This window comes from Rhamphochromis longiceps, linkage group LG15 (genome assembly GCF_057381845.1).
Source record: "Rhamphochromis longiceps isolate RC_006_pf linkage group LG15, R_longiceps_female_GT1.1, whole genome shotgun sequence".
Taxonomy (NCBI): domain Eukaryota; kingdom Metazoa; phylum Chordata; class Actinopteri; order Cichliformes; family Cichlidae; genus Rhamphochromis; species Rhamphochromis longiceps.
Genome location: NC_140571.1, coordinates 25,705,499 through 25,723,928, shown reverse-complemented (window position 1 = coordinate 25,723,928; position 18,430 = coordinate 25,705,499). Strand labels below are relative to the sequence as shown.

At 41.4% G+C, this 18,430-nt stretch overlaps 1 protein-coding gene across 3 annotated transcripts in view; it reads right to left on the bottom strand.

Annotated features, from left to right (window-relative positions):
• Positions 1–1,090: 1,090 nt before the first annotated feature.
• Positions 1,091–18,430, bottom strand: part of col12a1b (collagen, type XII, alpha 1b) — a 151,852-nt gene continuing 134,512 nt past the window's right edge. The window contains exons 64-76 of one of the 3 annotated variants that reach the window (XM_085381195.1): positions 17,103–17,189; positions 14,135–14,188; positions 13,725–13,820; positions 12,689–12,742; positions 9,402–9,455; positions 9,246–9,299; positions 8,991–9,062; positions 8,870–8,905; positions 7,575–7,641; positions 7,278–7,463; positions 6,364–6,432; positions 4,300–4,470; positions 1,091–3,476 (exon numbers count right to left, since the gene is read on the bottom strand). In XM_085381195.1, coding sequence (XP_085237321.1) covers positions 3,466–3,476; positions 4,300–4,470; positions 6,364–6,432; positions 7,278–7,463; positions 7,575–7,641; positions 8,870–8,905; positions 8,991–9,062; positions 9,246–9,299; positions 9,402–9,455; positions 12,689–12,742; positions 13,725–13,820; positions 14,135–14,188; positions 17,103–17,189 — 1,011 coding nt within the window. In that variant the 3' untranslated portion in view covers positions 1,091–3,465. The remainder of the gene's footprint in view (positions 3,477–4,299; positions 4,471–6,363; positions 6,433–7,277; positions 7,464–7,574; positions 7,642–8,869; positions 8,906–8,990; positions 9,063–9,245; positions 9,300–9,401; positions 9,456–12,688; positions 12,743–13,724; positions 13,821–14,134; positions 14,189–17,102; positions 17,190–18,430) is intronic. The other 2 variants (XM_085381194.1, XM_085381193.1) reach the window with 2 other exon arrangements.

The following is an 18,430-nucleotide window of genomic DNA, read 5'->3' as shown; positions in this document are numbered from 1 at the left end:
TAATCACATGATCCTTGAGTCAATCCCAATATGGATAATTTTTTAAAAGTCTGCTAGATTTGCCTTCAATTGTCCAACTGGCGCTGTTCCACATGACTGAGATGCCCTTTTAATATTTGATCGAGAGAGTGTAGTTCAATAGCCTGATGGTCAACCTCATTCCACTTTGAGACATTGAAACCAGTGCCTTTGCAGTTCTTGGTGGCATTTTCCAGTCTGGCCTGGCTAGAGAATATTTCACTTATTTACACTTTTGGAGCAGTACTTGTAGTATCAAAAGGCAGCTAATGTCAAAGTCCATGTATAGTCGGCCCAAGTGGTTCTAGCTGCTCTAACAAATCGCCAATCTTCAATTGCTCATCTAGTGCTGTTCCTGATAGCCCATGTGCCCTTCAAGTTAATCTGCCAAATCTCCCAAACTCGTTACCAAGTAACTTAGTAAAAGCAATCCACTTTGCTGTGATGTAAAGCTTAACCCTTTAGTTTAGCTCCTTGGCCTCACAAGTAACTTCACACTCTTTCCTACCCCTTAATTAGTCCAAATGCTCAAGTGAACCTATTAAACCCACTTGCTTTCCAAAAGGTGCAAATTGATCCAAGTAATTGTATTAGCCCAAGTATCAGTGCAGAAACTCATTTTTTGTTCCTCTTACCTTATGTCTACTTCTGCTAAGTCAAAGAGGCTTTTCCTTAAGTTGGCCCAGGTACCACTAATTATCGTGTCCCATTTGGCATAGGCACTGCTGCTTTACGCCACCACTGTGTATCAAAAGTGCACCAAGGTCACTTAAGTGAATCAAAGCCCTTATCTACTCAGCCCAAGTAATCCTAACCCTTCTACCACATTGTACACTTTTGGTTGTTCAAAATGTTCCTTGAATCAGTCCAAGGACTAACTCTTCTGTTAGATGCTTCGGTTAGAGCATAAACAACTTAGGATAGTAGTTGGTGGCCAAGGTATCCTTCAAGTCAGTGTACAATAGGAAACCCAGTCCTGCTTGTTAAGAACTCAACCCAAGTCTGCTTTGGTGTGATCTGAACTTGCTTTATTTTGGCTTCTGTCCTTTAACATGAAATGAACACACCAAAGTGGATTTTCAGTAGTTTTATTGAAAAATGCCTCTTCTGTTTTCAGAAATAAATAAGAAAATAAGGCTGTGGAATTCACAATCTGCAGTTAAAACATGAAGCAGCAAGACCATTTCCATAGTCTTGCATGCAGGTTTTGACCGCATTTGATACGATGACAATGACGATGACAAATATTCTGATTAAAACAAGATGAAATGTAGTGAACATGTACTAAATATACACCACAGACATGCAATTCCACCTTTGGTAAAAATTATCTGTGACAGAATAAAGGAAAACTGATAAATATAAAGATACAAAATGAAAGCGGTGTTTAACTGAACCTCCTAAAAGATGAACTGAATGAGAAAGGTTATACTGAACATACTGGATGAAGTGTGAAAGCAAAACAATAAACATTTCATATGTGATGTCCTGACACTGAACATTTTCCTTCCTGCTGTACTATTGCTAGCCTTGTTACCATGAGTGCACTGTTGAACACTCCTAGTCAATACAAACTCAATGCAAATATGTTACAAGCAAAAAGACAAATGGAAAAGGAAAGCTCACAGGTTTTTGTAGTTTGTTTTTTGTCTATTTTAAAATTGTGCAAGTCACCCCCGAACATCATCAGTCTAAACCCTTCGCCTGACACAAAAAAGAATATTCACATAGATTTTTAGGCACTGAAATGTATTACCCAATAAATTTGAGGTGTCAAACCCCATTTTTATTTATAATTTCATGAACGAACACAGGTTAAGGTGAAGAAAATTAAACGGATAAAGAAAACGCTACTTGTCTTTATGATGTTAGCCTGCTGGTTGTCTATCTTGGTAGTGATCTCTTTTGACGCTGGTTTTGCAACTCGCCGTCCTCCTCGGGGAACTGGACTACTTGGGTGTCAGGTTCAGATGGGTATTGGCCTGCTTGGAGATAGCATTTGGGCCAATTGGCAAAGTAAGTTGGCACATTTTCTCTTGATTTTTCTCAACATGCACAAGAAGAACTGGTTAAAAGTTGTGTTTCTTTCTGATTCCACCTAAACCACTGACACAGCTAGTTAGTAAACAGCAGGGGTGTGGCCAGTATTGGTGGGGGGGTCATAGGTGGCTTGTGTGACACAGAGGGGGAAATGGTTGTCACCAATACAGCTACACAGCAACAAACTGGTTTGAGTTGTTTGTCTTATCATCGTAGTGTAATTTATTCATTCTTTAGAGGGGAGGGCTCAATAGTGAAGGTTTGCCAGTATTTATCTTGGTAAACCAATAAATTTGCAGGTGAAATGAACGTTACTTCAAAAATAGCAGTCTGTATGTAGTCTGCACTACAAAAAACCCTTTGAGACTGTTTTTATCACTTAAACATGGCCCAGGTCACCCAAGGCACCCTTTGGGCACGCCCCTGCTATACATTTCAGTGCATTCATATTCTCCTTTTGTGTTGTTAGAATTTCAGGTGTTAGTCTGATAACCACAAGCATTACCAGCAATCAATTCCATCACATACATTCACAAAATGCAACAAAACATGAGATCATCAACCACCCGACTAGAAAGAATTTGTGAAAGCTTTGTTAGTATTTTAAACCAGATGTAGTTTGGGTGGGGTTTCCTTGTTGTTGTTGGGGTTTTTTTTGTTTTTTTTGGGGGGGGGGGGGACATGAAAACATGAAGTGGTGAATCTAAGCCTGCAGGGTCACACGTGTAGGACAGACCAGCATGACCCCGAGCAGTTTAAAATGGCTACAAGCACATGGGTGGGAAGACTTAAAATTTAAAAAAAAAACAACCACCAAAAAACAATAAAAATAAAACGTTCTGTTGGCGTTTGAGCAAGCAGCAGGTTTGTTTTGCAAGGCACAAGCTTTAAAACTACAGATGTTAAGACTAAATTTAGTGGACTTGATTCAAATATCATTTACAAGGCACAAATTAGTTTATTTACATGTCACATGGAGAGAAATGCTGTTAACAGAGTTGCTGCTGCTGCTGTGGGTGGTGATGCTGAGGTGGCTGCACTGGTTTCTCTGGTACAAGTCCACCTTTGTTAGTATTTGTTTTGGCTTGTCGGTGGTGTTGTTTGCTGCATGCTCCTCCACTGAACAAGGCTTCTTTGTTTGGTCTTTGGCTTCAAGATGCAAACAGGCCACTAAAGAGGTCGGTGCCATCACCGCTGCTGCTGGTGTTTTGCGCTACTGTTTGTGAGTCGTTAGTACTCGTTCCCTCTTTGTTGTTGTGATGTTTTCAGCACAGTTTGTTAATTGTTTCCTTTGGTGGTTATCCCTTTAAACAGCTTTAGAGCATATGAGTGATTCAGTTACAGGACTTTTTTATTTTGTGTTTTCAGATGGTCAGTGAAAGCAGCACAGGCGGTATAAAAAGTCTACTATGGTGAACCTGAAACGGGCCAAAGAGGATGGAAGGTGTCAGTCAGGTCAGCAGAAGACAGCAAATCAATAACCTCTATGTGCTTATTAGTTGACTACAAGTTTCACACATGCACTAATCCCCCCACAACAGAGTGCTCAGACATTTTGGGAAGTGCATTTTCTCCCTTTTTATAAACCAGAGTCAGGGAGTATTGGCCCAGCTTAGAATAAAGACTGGAAGCAGATTTAAGCTGTTGAGGTGGTTTGAAGTAATTGCTTCACATCAAGCTCAGTCTTCTGTTTCCAGACTACTAGATGTCCTTTTCCCCAACGATACTTCTCAGCTCATCTTGAGGACTCCCGAGGAATTCCCAGGCCAGGTGAGAGATAGAATCTCTCCAACGGGCTCTAGTCTACTCCAGGGTTTCTGCCCAGTTGAATGTGCCCAGGAGGCATCTTTAGCATCTTTAACTGGCTCCTTTTGACACAAAGGGGCAGCTCAGACTCCCTCTTTTGGAGGAAACTTATTTCAACCTATTTTTTTCTATTGCTTTTATAAATTACTTTCTATCTTATACCTTTTTTGCTGTTTTAATCTACAGAGATTTCTGAGTTATCGCAAAGCATGCATTGGCTTTGCAGGTATCATTTTATACCATGCCCTGTCAGAATCCATCAGCCTAACCCTTGAGTTTCTGTTTTCAGTGTTATTCTAAAGTCATCACATCCCAGACTCATGAACAGGAAAGTGCATCTCCCAAAATGTTGGCGTGTTCTTTTACTGTTGCATTTAATCCCAGATTGCCAAACAGAACTAATGTCTCTGATCACAGACAGGATGCTTTACATACCTATGTATCCCTGCCCATTGTAAGGAATACCGACACACTGAGAGGAATCGCAGTATCCAGGAGGTCCAGGAGGCCCACGGACTCCGGCGTATCCTGGACGTCCAGGAGGTCCGTGAGATCCAGCAGGGCCTGAAGGGCCTGGGGGTCCGGTCCTGCTCTCTCCTGATGGACCTGATGTGTTTAATTTAAAAAAAAATAAAAAAATAAAAAGGTTATCATGATCAGTAGCATTTCAAAGAGGGAGGAAATGGACAACACACCCATGTGTGTTCAACTGTCAGTGTTACCAGACTGCAATCACAGCAGGCTGAAGTTTATGGAATCATATTTATTTCATCATATGTGCGAGAGCAAAAAACATAATACCAGCAAATAATTCAGTTTCACTTGCGGAATTAAATTCCTCGTGCGTAAATTCAGCAACGCGCAGCCGCGCACACGCGTGTGTCAGCTTTACTCACGCTGCTACAGTTTCACGCTGTCACTGGTAGCTCTGCACTCTGAGAGAAATCCTGCTCATTTGACTGTCTGGAGGAGGAGCCCAAATAAGGACAGGGTCCTAATGTAATTGGACACTTCAGGTTACTGCATTAAACTCAGTTACACTGTGGCAGTGACAGAAACGCTATTTTAAACTGCATTTGATCTGAAAAATAAAGTTTTCTGAAGTAATTATTAACAGTTATTTAGGCAAGTTCTGAAGCCTCTGCACAGAGCAGACTCGTGCATGCACGAAGGCTTCTTTGTGCATATGAAATGAAATTTGCTTTGCCTCAAAGGAAGGGCGGGACTGATTCTCCAGTAAAAGCAACGTTTATAAAAATAAAAAGATGAAACTGTTCAAATGGTGCAGATCAAAGGCCGGCTGCGTTTTCATTTTCTCAGATGTGAACGCTTTCATGAAGTGCGTTTTGCTTTGAGCCAGCGTGTTTCTGAGAGTCAGAATTTTTAAAAGCCTTCCATGTGCTTTTATACCATTAGAACTAATAAAAACTACAGTTACACTCTTGTATTTGATGTAAACAGAGATGAGAACATTTTATGATATTGTTGTTAGACCACTGCGACTCAACGCAGCTGGAAACAAAATTAATTGAAAAGGTGTCGAGCTGCTGCTGACTGTCCCGGGCATGGAATGAAATGATGTAAACTATGATGGGGAAAAAGAAGTAGGATGTGCTGATCCTCCCCTCCCCTCTGAATTTTGTCTAGACTTGGACAGAAAAAGATTGGAAAGTTTCCTGCCCGACTGTCTCCTCGCCGTCCTCGGCATGTCCTCCAGGCTGACTCACTGCTCTCCTCTCCCTCCTCGACTCTAACTGCTTCTGTCTGACAGCTGGGACCGTCACAAAGCGGCAGGGTTGCAGTCGCGGAGGATGGAGTGCGATTACATAAGCAGTTGCTGGTGAAACTGCTTTTTTCAGGACCAAAGTCTGTGTTTTTCTTTAACAATGCTGCACCACCACCTGGCTAAATCACTACTTTAAGGGCAACTAAGCGCAGTTTTAAGGAGCAAGAAGACATGGTTAACTGAGACAAATTCAAACCTCTCAGTGAAATATACTCATAGGAGACGGGACGGGGGGTATCTTGCTGTCAAATGTGTGTCAACATGTCACAACACTGGTGCCAGAGACTAACAGGAATGGCAGCAAACAAAGCTTTCAGCATTTGAATCAGCCGACATCTTTGAGTGGGTGGGGGTGGGGTGTGAATAAGGTGAGACACTCAATAAGATGAGTGACAAAGGCAGGTAAAAATCAAGGTTTACATCATCAAGGTAGATCGTTATATGCAAAGGCTCCATTTCCATCATCTTGGCTCAAACATTGAGTGTGTTTGGGTTTTTAGTGGCAAATGTGACGAGACAATAGTTCTGTTTTGCTGAAACATAAATTATTTATCTTTTTTAAGCCTTACAAATCTGTAGGGGCAGTTCAGATGATGGTTTCATCAACGATGATAAATTATGGACTTAGGAATCAGCTTTGCCTGTTAACTTTAGCTGTCAGCGATCTCACCAACATTTTAAGTATTTTTGGTGTCTTGCTAAAGAATGTGTACCTGGAGGTCCCCTCGGTCCTTTCGCTCCAACTACTGAAGTTCCTCGATCGCCTTTCTCTCCTGGGGGACCTGAAGGGGGGGAAAGTCAAGTATCATTAGGCTGGGAGCTCGGAGGTCTCAATCCTGTAAGTTGCAGAATAAAATAAGACATTTTTTCTGTCTCCCCTTACATAAGAGCTCCTACTTAAAAGCTCCTCCCTGTGGTAGAACTTGGCTTTGGAACATTTTTTTTGCCTCTTCTGAAATATGTTTCCTGAATTTTTGTTACATAAAGTGAGACAGGAAAGTGAGACTTCAGAAAGGGGTCCTTAATGAGCAGAAGGTGAGGGTGCAATGCAAATACATTTAATTTCTGATTCTGCCCGGCAACATCTTCAGTAGTTATTCTGTTTTCTTTAATAAGACTGAACACAGGGATGAATGCACTAGCAGCCATGTTCATGATCATTTAGATCGGAGTTTTCTAAGTTTTGTTGACCGAGTGCCAGTGCCAGTAGTTTATCTGGATAAATGAAACATGCAGTGTGCATTGGCCAATCTCCCTAGATTACAATTTGCTGTTTGTGGATCAAAAAATCTCGTCAAATGAGAATTTAAAAAAAAGATGTAAAAAAGTGTCTCTGGGTCAATAGAAGTACTTTTTTCACTGCAGTATTTTTACATTTTGGCACCAGCAGCTTTATTTGATTCGATCTGGACTGAAATTCAGATTAACGATGATGCCAGGCCTTTCTAGCATTCTGTGATGGTTTGGTGCGTCTTAGGTAAACGTTCTGCAGAGTAAATAATCACTTTGCTGCCTTCTGTGCTCCCATTTTAGAAATCATTTGACTTCATGTTTATTTTTCTAACTCCATTTGTTCATGATGTCAGCCTCTCCTGCCGTGCAGCAACTTCTCAGGGGTGGCTCGTACCTCTCTCTCCCTGCTGGCCGGGCAATCCGGAACTTCCGGGGAATCCGTTCCTTCCTGTGGCGCCCGGCTCTCCACGGGGTCCCTGATTGCCAGGAGGTCCAGGAGGGCCCGGAGGGCCTGGGTTATTGTTGCGGTACATGTTGCTGGGGATTTGATTCAATAACGAGTTGACCCGAGTCATTTGTTCTGCAACAGCAGGGTGAAGAGAAAGCAAGAACATTACAAACCACATCGTGAAAGCCAAGAGGCAGAGATTTCTAAATCCATGTCAGGAGGGGGAAAATGTGTTCTACATACCTTGGACTAACTGTCCGCAAACCTGTCTGGCAATGGATCGCATCATGTTCTGAGGAGCAAAGTCACCCTGGGTGCAGACAGGCAGGATTTAAAATTGGAAAACAGTGAAGAAAGGAATAGAATAGTTCTTTATTGTCATTGTGCACAGACTTTATATGAGTCAGAAAATGTTTCTCTGAAACTTTTCATTGAAACGTGGCTCAATCAGGATTTTCGTGACCACCTGCTGCTTTTGCACTAAGGAGCATTTGCAACAGCTATAATGACCCCCACCTTTATCTCAAAGGTTGAGGCTATAGAGACCAAACAGCAGTCTAGCAGGGGAAGAGCTGTCAAAAGTCCAAAGTCCTGGTCAAAAGGTTTGCAGAGTTGGGAGCTCTAACAGAAGCTGGCTACTCGTTTTTCTCCAGGTGGTTCAGTGAATTCGTCCCACATGAAGCTTTGGATTGTCCATGCCAAGTTCTAGTTTAACATCCTAGGAGAACCTATTGCACAAACAAACTCAACAGTGGTGCGATGCAAATGGGTCCTCCATTATGGAGAATATGGGGTGCACTAATATGAATATCTCCATTCGTTCCCTGCTACTTCGCTCTTCAAAAAAATTGAAATTCAAGTTGAAGGTCGGCAAACTGAAGCGGATCCAACATGCACTACAGATGGTGCTTGACGTCCTGACAGAACAGGACTTCCAGGAAGTGTTCCCAGTGTTGGAAGCACGGCAGCTCTGGACAAGATTACTACTTCGAGGATGGCATCCAATTTCTGTGTGTATATTTTTGGTTTCTGTTGAATGTTCTCCCTTAGACGCCTCAGAGCATTTCAACACCTCAGCACTGATGCAATCTAATGAATGTCCAAAAAGACTAGATTCCTCGTCTCTCTCTGAACCTGAAGTTAAAATTGTCTATGTTGAAATCGGGCTTCAGACTAAAATTTAGAATGGCAGCCGCACTGGATGCCAGATGAACATGCACATGAAGACAATCCAGGAGCAGACACATTTAAAATGGTACAGTTTCTTTCATGGACTTTTTGGTCACACGTTGTACATCAGGAAAATACTCCAAACAACTCGTAATGCTAAGTGATAAGTTCCCAGCATTTCCTACTGTTTGCCCCATTTGTCATTTCTCAAGTCACTTATATGTAAATGTATTATTAGAAATTTCCTGAAACGTGAAACTGCACAGGGAATCTAGCCTCTTGTTTTCATCAGCTTGTTGTTGACATGCTGTAGGATATTTTTAATATCATCACTTGTGGACAAAAACATTTGATGTAGGTTTACTCACTCTCTCTCCCTTGTCTCCCTTTGGACCATTGGGACCCTAGAACCAGAGAAATAAAACTGTTAAGAACTATTCAGGCCCAACGTGCTGCTCAATTAACACACAACCCTGCCAGCAAACTTACAGGAGGACCAGAGTCTCCAGGATTTCCTGGTTTTCCTGTGGTACCTGGTACTCCAGGAGATCCTGGAGGTCCCTGCAAGGAAAAAGAGAAGGGTAAGAAAAATATCGATGAGTGGGAAAGAGGACAAAGATGACTCTTGGGAAATATGCCTGCAAAGGTAGTAGAAAGCTCTTTGGAAAGGCAATTAAATGCCTCAATTGTTCACGTGGTTTGCAGCTCTGAGGTGTGCATGTGTCAAACCATTAGAAGTCTTACCATGGGCCCTGGGGCTCCTCTAGGTCCAGCTGGGCCTTCCTTTCCTTGAGGGCCCTGGAAATATAAGATAATGACTAAAACCCTAAAGCCATACAGTTCATGTTTAAAGAATTCAGACCGCATGGATGCCATTAAAAACAGCCTGGCTATACTCACCCTCACTCCGGCGGGTCCCATTGGGCCAACAGGACCAGGAGGACCACGAGAACCCTGCAAACATGAGAAGACCCCTCAGAAAAAAGTATTTTATGCTCATCATCTGTAACAGAAAGTCCACCTTTCCTCTGATTGACCAACTCGAGCTGGTTTGTTTCAGCGTCGTGCCGGACAGTAAACGTCTTTTTCTTTTTCTTTTTTCCCCCCGTGCTCATTTGCTCAGAAACTCTGCTCACTATTTTTATTGTCTCTGGTCTTTGATGCCTTGGCATAAGATTTACAAGGAACATAACATATTCCAGAACCGTTTTATTGGCCATTATAAACCAGGACCGCATGGTCTGTAACTCATTAAATGCATGTTGCTATAGCATCTGCTCCAACATGGTCACCTGCAGCCTCGTTGCTCCAATACGGTCCACGTGGAGTTTGTTTTACTGGCATAAAGAGCTGATTAATCAGTCTTACTCATGAGTCTGAAGCTCTGCATGAACACTGCGGGTGAAGCGTTGAAGGTTTAATTCCCAATTGTGCATGCTGTTCCAGTGCAACAACACTTTGAGCAGGGCAGTAAATTGTTCCAGTCCTTTAACTAGTTGAGCTGACTGGAAGAAATAAATTATTGAATAAAGGATTTGAAGTAGGTAGCACTAATTACTGTTGTTTTTCCATCTAATTCATTGTCTTTTTGGAAATTCTACTTACAAACACTGAATTAGTTGAAATAAAATAAGTAAGCAAGGGCTTTTAAATAAAGTCGTCATCAACTCTGACACACACACACAGAAAACATACCATACGTGTTGCACACTTTTTTAAAGAAATATGGATGTTAAATGTGAACATGGTGGCAAAACGTTGCCTACTGTTACCAAGTTTTTGAAGGTGACCCAGAGTTTATTAAAACGCTCAGATGAGTTTTCAGTGACAAACCTAACAAATGTTTACCAGAAATTATCTAAAAAAAAAAAAATGACACTTTAATCTGTTATTTCAAGGCCTTCCAAGTTCAACCTTGGACATGAAGCTCTGATTTCCAACCAAGAGCAGCAACTGTGAATTTTTGACATGATTTCATTCCCAACACTTGTCACATCCCAACACTTGCTCAAGACCCATTGGCACTGCATTTAAATGTTCCTGGTACCATTCAGCCTCCTCTATCAAAATTTACAGTTAGGCCCATTCGCAACACTTAATCATAACCTTTTTGTGAGTAAAAATAAAGCAGTGTCCAGCTGTTTCATAACCCTGTAAATTCATCCCCTTCCTTTCTACACAAGTTGGTTGCATGTTCACACAAGACCAACTGCTTCTGGTGCTCAACATTACATCAAAGCACCAACACTAAGGAACATCTTATCTCAGAATAGTAACGGCTTTGATAAAACGGTAGATTTCGGTATTTTGGCAAAGCGGTCATTTTTTTAAAACTTGGATTGGATCGATTCTTCACCACTCTACCCAGGTTTGGATTCAGTTCTTATTAAACACAAGAAAAGACCTGTGCAGGTACACGTAGTCCCTGTGATCACAAAGCTCAAACATCAGTTTAATACTGGCTTCATTTTTAGTCTTGGATCTGTATGATGTCAAAGAATATGGTAATCTCACAGAAGCACCAACCAACCTTTTGTTTATGAGGGGTAGCCAATCAGATGTGCGTAATGGAGATGCGTTGATGATTGGTTTCAGACAGAGGATGATCCGAGTAGCTGCATTGAGGCCCAATATAAGCTAAATATGGATTATTCTGAACTTGTGAATCATGTAAAGCTACTCTGGTAGGTCCAAGGATGAAAATAATGACTATAAGGGCGGGGAAACATAATAGGGCCACTTTATTTGATTTACAACACTGTTTTGAACGAAGCAACTAACAATTTTCCACCAGGTTTGTGCAGCCAAATCTCAATAGACCAAAAATAAATAAATCTGATGGTAATAATTTCCACATTGACAATTTGATGAGATTATCTTACTCCAATTTCAAGACAAGTAGAGAAAAACGTTTTTGTTTTGTTTTTTCTGTGTGTGCGTCTTTAAATTTTGGGGGTTCCAGTAGATAAGAAAACATAACGGATTACAGGGAATTTCAGAGCGGCTGACCCAAGGAGGTGACCATGCTACAAACTATTCACTATATGCCTATCATTTAGGGTAACTTTTTATCTAACTGTTCAGTGGGGGAAGAATATGTTTGTGATTAAGTCAGAAGGCAAGCATGGACGGATGGAGAGCCAAACATCCGTTCCAAGCTGCTGATTTCCTTGTTTTCTTTCAATCAGACTATAAACAAACTTTTGGTTTCCCCGAATTTCTACAACAGAGGAAGAGAGCATAAAGTTACCATGAAATAAACCACAATTATTCTTTAAATGATTGCTCCACTTTGTCTGAACCTTTATTTTTCCTGATATCTATTGGAAATAATTTGTCAACCATTGATTATCGTACAACTTTTTGCACGTTTTAGCTGTTAGCAGAACCTGCACTCAATTGGTTGATCACGCCTTTTCTGCAGCTCTGCTTCAAAAATGTTTTTGTGCAGTTTGACATGGAACCTTTAAGGTTGGAAGCTGCACTCTGTTTAAATTCTTCTGAAGTCTTTTAAAGGTCGAGCTTGAAGCTATAAACAAACACCATTCCACATTTAAGCCAGGAACACCTGAGCAGGTCAACCAAACTGAGGCCGAAGATGGCCTGGAGAAAACCGATTATAGGTTTTAGGCATTTCAGGGGCCTACCTGCTTATGGCTTCATCTTAACACAAGCACACCTTTGACCTCTGGTCAGTATCACCTTTCTTTACCTTCTGTCTGTTTGGCCTGGATTCTTCTTTTCAATTCAGCCTACACGAGAGATGCTTCCTTCCAGGAAGAAATGAAAGCACCATCTGATATCTGTAACTTAATATTTCACACAGACTGCTTTCACTTTCATGCCAACGAAGTTAAGGTGTCACGTCTGTCTTTAGGCAGCTCATGCGTTCCCAGATAAAACAGTTTTCAGTGAGAGGAGGATGTAGTGGCTGACCGCGGGTCGACACTTATCCAGCACTGTTAATCAAGGCGACTTGTTCTTGGCTCGAATGTGCGCAGAAACGTAATTTAAAAGTAATATTCAGAAACCTGCAGTGGAGGCACGGTTGGCCTCTTCTCTCTCTGAATTCTCCCCAGCTGGAAAAGCATCTGCGTGCAGCCAATGTGGCCGCGTGCCAGACCAGTAGTCAAAATGTGAATTATCCCCAGTTTCCTGCTTTCAAACACAAACTGAGCTGCACTTACTTTCTGCCCAGGTAAGCCTGAATCACCGGGGTCTCCCTTTGGTCCAGGACGGCCCTGAAAACAGAAAGCAACATCATTAATGAATGAAGACGGTGACTCGGAGGGACAGAACAATTAGAAATGGATCTGTGACTGATGTAGATGATAGCAATATTAACCAGATTAAGACTTGCTAAATAAATCAAAACTCAAATTTTATTTAATGATCCATGTCAGGTTTAGTCTATAAAACGTACATATAGCCAATATAACAATTGTTGGACTAGTTAATATCGTGGTGCTGCATTTTTGGGCCAACATAATGATTGTTTCTGGAACTAGAATTGACCATACTTAGAATAAACTCAAGCACATATGCCAAATGTGCTTTCCACAAATTCCACCCTGTACAGATGTTACAAGGAGCAAACCATGCTTAAAGACCAAAACCATTTTCATTGGCTATAAACTTACTCTAATGTCCTCCCCAGAGGACATTAGAGGAACTGCATTTTTTGGCACATCTGGAAACTCAGGAGTGAAATATAAATATTTAAACTACATTATGATTTATAGTTGCACAAGAGTTTTGAAGTTTGAAGGTAATGTAAAAAAAAAAAAAAGCATTAGCTGTATCTCCCAGCATCTGAAATCAAACCTACAGCCTCAATCGAGTGGATGTTTTAATCCATAAAACCTGTTTAATCCACTGTAACCTTTAACAATATCGTTAGATTAATTGAGTACTAAGCAGCAGAAACTGTCCAGTACTTTCCACAAACCTCTATTTCGTGGGACCTTTCTGGAAAGTGATCTCAGTTTAATCTGGGTACATCTAATCTCTGAGACGGAAATCCAAGCTGTGATTTATTAACATTCAGTGATACTGACGTTCGGGGGCTTCTTGGTATCGCTTCTTTCCCTCACACATGAAAGAATGTGAGTCCTTGCCACAGATACTCCCTGGCTTGTAAATTCTCTTTATAATAAATCACCAAGTAATCCCCCCCACTCTGCTCTGTGTGTGTGTTGATGTCAGGTGTGTTTACAGACTTACAGCTTCTCCTGGAATCGACAGCCCGCTCGGTCCTTGAGGGCCGGGCAGACCCATGGGCCCAGGTGGTCCAATTTCTCCCCGCGGGCCCAACGGTCCCTGCAAAATACAGACAAGAGAAATATTTAAACATGGGAGGAATTTATTGTTGATATCTCTTGTCCCAGTTGAAGTGTACTACTGTTGAAATATTTGGAAAAGGCCGGCAGGAGACAAGGAATGCTAATAGAACTGAGCCTTCATATCAAGGACAAGGAGAGCACAAACACTCAATCAGTAAGTGGAATCAGATGTGCTTCTCAAAGCTCTTGCACTTGTACCATCTTTTATTTTCTTCAGCTTGCAAGAAAATGTGAAGCAGCAAGTGATGAAGGGAAATGCGATAGAGAATTTTTTTTTCCCCAGGAACTTACAGCAGAACCGGGCTCTCCTCTTTCACCTCGGGGACCTTTGCTGCCGGGGGCACCCTGAAAAAAAAAGATTTTCTAGTTAACACAACAAAGATAAGAAGGACACAAGAGATGCTCGAGGGGGAAATTAGTCTGAACATGCCACAAGGGAGCCAGTCTGGAAGAAAAGCCTGAGGACAAATGTGAAGCAGAGTAAGGCCTTACATGAATGCAGTCATGACCCACAGACACTAGCCCCTAACAGCCTGTGTGGGAGAACTGCTTCCTCCCGAAGGACAAGAGATAGTTGGAGTTATTCAGCAGTTAACACAGTGATTCAGAAAGCACAAAGCTCACTTATAAAAGCTGCAGGCGGCAGGAGAGCCCAGTCCCTCTCACCTGATCAGCTTTTACAACACTGCGTGAAGCCGGATTATTTTTTTCATCAAAGCTGAAATATTTTTAACTTGCAGAGTCTTTGCACTGTCTATGTACGCGTTTTGCATGCTCTAATGAGCGTTTGATTTCTAATTTTAGTATATTTTGAGATTATTTTTAATTACATTTCATTTCAGTTAGTTCCCGGGGAGAATTTTCTGATGTCTGTTTAGTTTTTTTGTTTTCATTAATTACAATGTTGATTTTAGCCTTTTTAATTATCATTGTGGAGGAGGGCTTAAGTCAGAGGTAAGATTTAGAAAAATCTGGGCAGGATACAATTTTAAAAAACTTTTTGTGAAAGCAGTCAACTCAGTCTTGCAGACATCCAGGCTCTCAAAAAAAAGTCCAATTTCCTTTATATTTGTATTTTATCTTAATTTTCCAAGTTCTCAAACTCTTTTAATTACTTTCATGTTTTTTTCTCAGAAGTCTAGTCTTTATTTTAGCTAAAGATAATAACAATAACCTTGGCCTGAATGCACAGTAAGCAATCATTAATGCTGTTGAAAGGGGGCATTTTAATCCAAACAATGAGCGTTGCCTTTTGAGAACCAATTCTGCTTTTCTTTATTTTCTGTCATTTTCAGACCTTTCATTTACGAGGGGCAGCCAGTCAGAAGAAAGTCGACTTGAAGGGAGAGGAGGCCCAGGATGAGATAAAGAAGGATTATTATTGAACTGTGAGTCATGCAAAGCTATTCTAATACCATCCAAGAATAAAAAATATATGGTTAAGAATTATTCTTTTCCACATCTCTTGTTTAATTCAATTCAATCAATCAATTCAATCTTTTTTCTCCTACATTACCCAACATGCATTGACAGCTCATTGAGGGTTCAGGTGGGGCTGTGTAACAGATTCCTGTGCAGCGTTGTGGGTTTTTGTTTGGTGATAGGAAACCATGTAAAACTGTATGTTTTTATTTTCATCTGAATCATGTTTAAATGTCAACGACAACTAATCTTTTGCAGATATGTAAATATTTCGTGACTTTGCAGATGAATGCACGAAGAACATTTCCTCCTGAGGTTCATTTAAAAACACCCAAAAAAATAAAAAATAAAAAAAAGCCCCACACACATCTTGGCAGCTTTATGTTTATTTTCATGGTTTTTTCTGTTACTAATTAGCTTTATATAAACAAACTAGTTTCAGATTTCGTATTCAACGTTGATGTAAATGATGAATTTCCAGCCTTGTATAGTTTTAGCAGCATTTTCAGACCCTGCAGAAAAGCATTCTGTTTCAAGCCCTCAGTCCATTTATCGGGTGATTTAACGATGAGTATGTTCATCTTTTTTAAAGTGAAATCTATTTAAACTAAAAAGTATCTTCCCTGAGAAAAGTAATGCAGGGCTTGTATTCTGTAATGAAACACGTTTCCACAGTGGTTGTGCTACCATGTAACGCATAAGTCAAAGCTCTGGCTTTCCTGGTTATTTATGGCCACTTATGCGCTGTATGTTGTACGAGGGAGAATACCGCGTCCTGAAGCACATTAACCACAGGAAGCCTCTTTGCAATGCCTCATAAAATCTTTTAAGAGAGTGGAGAAAGTAAACTGTGGTGCCTGTCTGACAGCTGATGGATGAACCTACAGCAGCCGCCTCCTCCCTCTGACTGCTTGTACGTGAGGATAACAGCTGACGTTTCTCTATACATTCCTTTTTATTGCAGTACTCCCCACTTCCCTGCGCAGTCTGCAACTTTCATGAGTCTGAAACTGTAAAGGCCTCATACCATTCAGCATGAATATCAGTGAGTTCTGCTGAGATAAGGTGGTCCTGAGTCTGTAAAAAGCTGCCCTGAGTGAAAATTGTTTGAAGCAGTAAATGATAAATTTAAAAAAAATGTGCTTGAAATGTAATTTAAAAGTTAATTTAAATTAGAAACTGAGCACTGCTTTTACCATCATCATGTCTGCGTTAGAGGCTAACTGGGTGTAGCAAACCACCTTTAAGGATTTTATACGTGTAGCCATTTGTGAGTGTTTTTGCTAACTTCAGCAGGTGTCTCTAAATGTGTCTCTTTGCTCACATTATCCTCACAAATCCCTAAAGATTTCACAATAAAAGCATTATCTCTACTATATCTACCAAGCCACTTGATGCTGCCTTGCCCTCCTGACAGCTCTTTCCTCATCCTGCTATCCACCAAAGCTGATTGGACCACAGGACTGGGGCAGTGGTCCAATCAAACTGGAGCCCCAGAAACAGTACCTGCTTTTGAATGACCTTCCAATTCCTCCAGGCCCTGAGTTTCACAATCAGGGAGCTGACAAGTTATCGGCTGTCTGGTTCTTCATTTATAACTGATTGCACCGTAGAGACCTCACATGGCTCAGAGCTGCTGTTCCTATCTCTGATTTCTGTTTTCGTTAGGCAAGAAAGCTCAGGATTTAACTCTGGCCATCAAGATCAGTGTAGGACACCATCCACCTGTCCTACGCTCTCGATTTTATGCATTTCATTTGTGTACACTGGTTAACATTCACAGTTGTCTTTAGAATAGAAAAGAGCCCTACAAAAATGGATAACAGTTTGTTCTCACCACTGGTCCGTGAGGTCCTGGCGGCCCATTGGCCTCCGAGGTGCAGGTGCAGGCGTTAGGAAGAGACGGACACTTCATCTCATCTCTCTGTTTGTGAAAGAAGAAAACAATTTAACTGTCAAAACGATGGGAAAAATGCAAAGGTAAGGCACCGATTGCATTCATGCGAGGTCAAATAAAATTCCTTTTGAAATCGCTGCTGAACAGTCACACGACTCTCATTGCACAAAGACTCTGCACAGGATGTCTGCAGGTAAAAAGTCTTCCATGAGGTGGTGAGCAGAGCAAAAACTGTGCTGTGTGGCGCCCTGTGGTATCATTTATTGGTATCGGCTTCACCGACAAAGACAGTGAAAGTAAACTACAGCCTTCATGTAGTTCATATAAGCTTCTTATATGAACTTTCTGTTCATGAAGCTCTAAAATCCCATCAGTGTAAGGGAAGATACAGAATTAGCATGGCCCATAGGACAACTGATAAGAAAAATCCTGTGTTGTGAGTATTTCTGAATAATGATGACATCCTTTCCTATTCACGCCGACTGGGAATGCTAACTATGATGTTCAGTTGCTTGGATTTAAAGCATTTGCTAAACACTCATCTTGGACCCGATGTGTGGATATTTCAGCTCACGCAGGACTTTCACATGGATGTGAAACTCCTCTTGTCTGGGTGGATATTTCCACCGAGTCCACGCAGATCGCCTCAGTTTGGATCATTTAACCAATCAAGCAGCTGTCCCTGCTCGGCAGCAATTTAGATAATAATCCGCTGGAGTTGAAGCACTTTTCAAAATGTTTTGGACATCCAGCTGCAGACATACTGCGCTCACACAAAGCTCCATTTGTTACTGTGTCTCTGGAGATCTCTGCTGGGACCGAAGTGAGAAACCATCACACTGAGAGAGGCCAGCCGCTTAACCACAGCCTGAGCTGTTCTTACTGTAGCTGCTGCTATTGCCCACAGATTTTCACCCCACAAAGAGCTTGACAAACAACAGAAAGCATTTTCACAAACAACGTTTGGACCTGCCCTGGATGAATTAGATTCATATGTTCTCGCGTTCTCTACGGCCTAAAAATCAAGATCTCCAAACACTACTGTTGTTCCTCCTTCTCTTTCTGATCACCATCTAACTGTCCGCCATCAGAATGAGGCTAAGGGAGGGGCGGTCCCTTCCTGTTAAAAAAAGGAATTCTTCCTCCCCACAGTCGTCAAGTGCTGCTCACAGTGGATCGTCTGTTTGTTGGACTGTTCTCTTGCTAATATTCGCGGGTCATCAGCATACAGTGTAAAACCATTTGAGAGGACTGATTTGTGAGTTGGT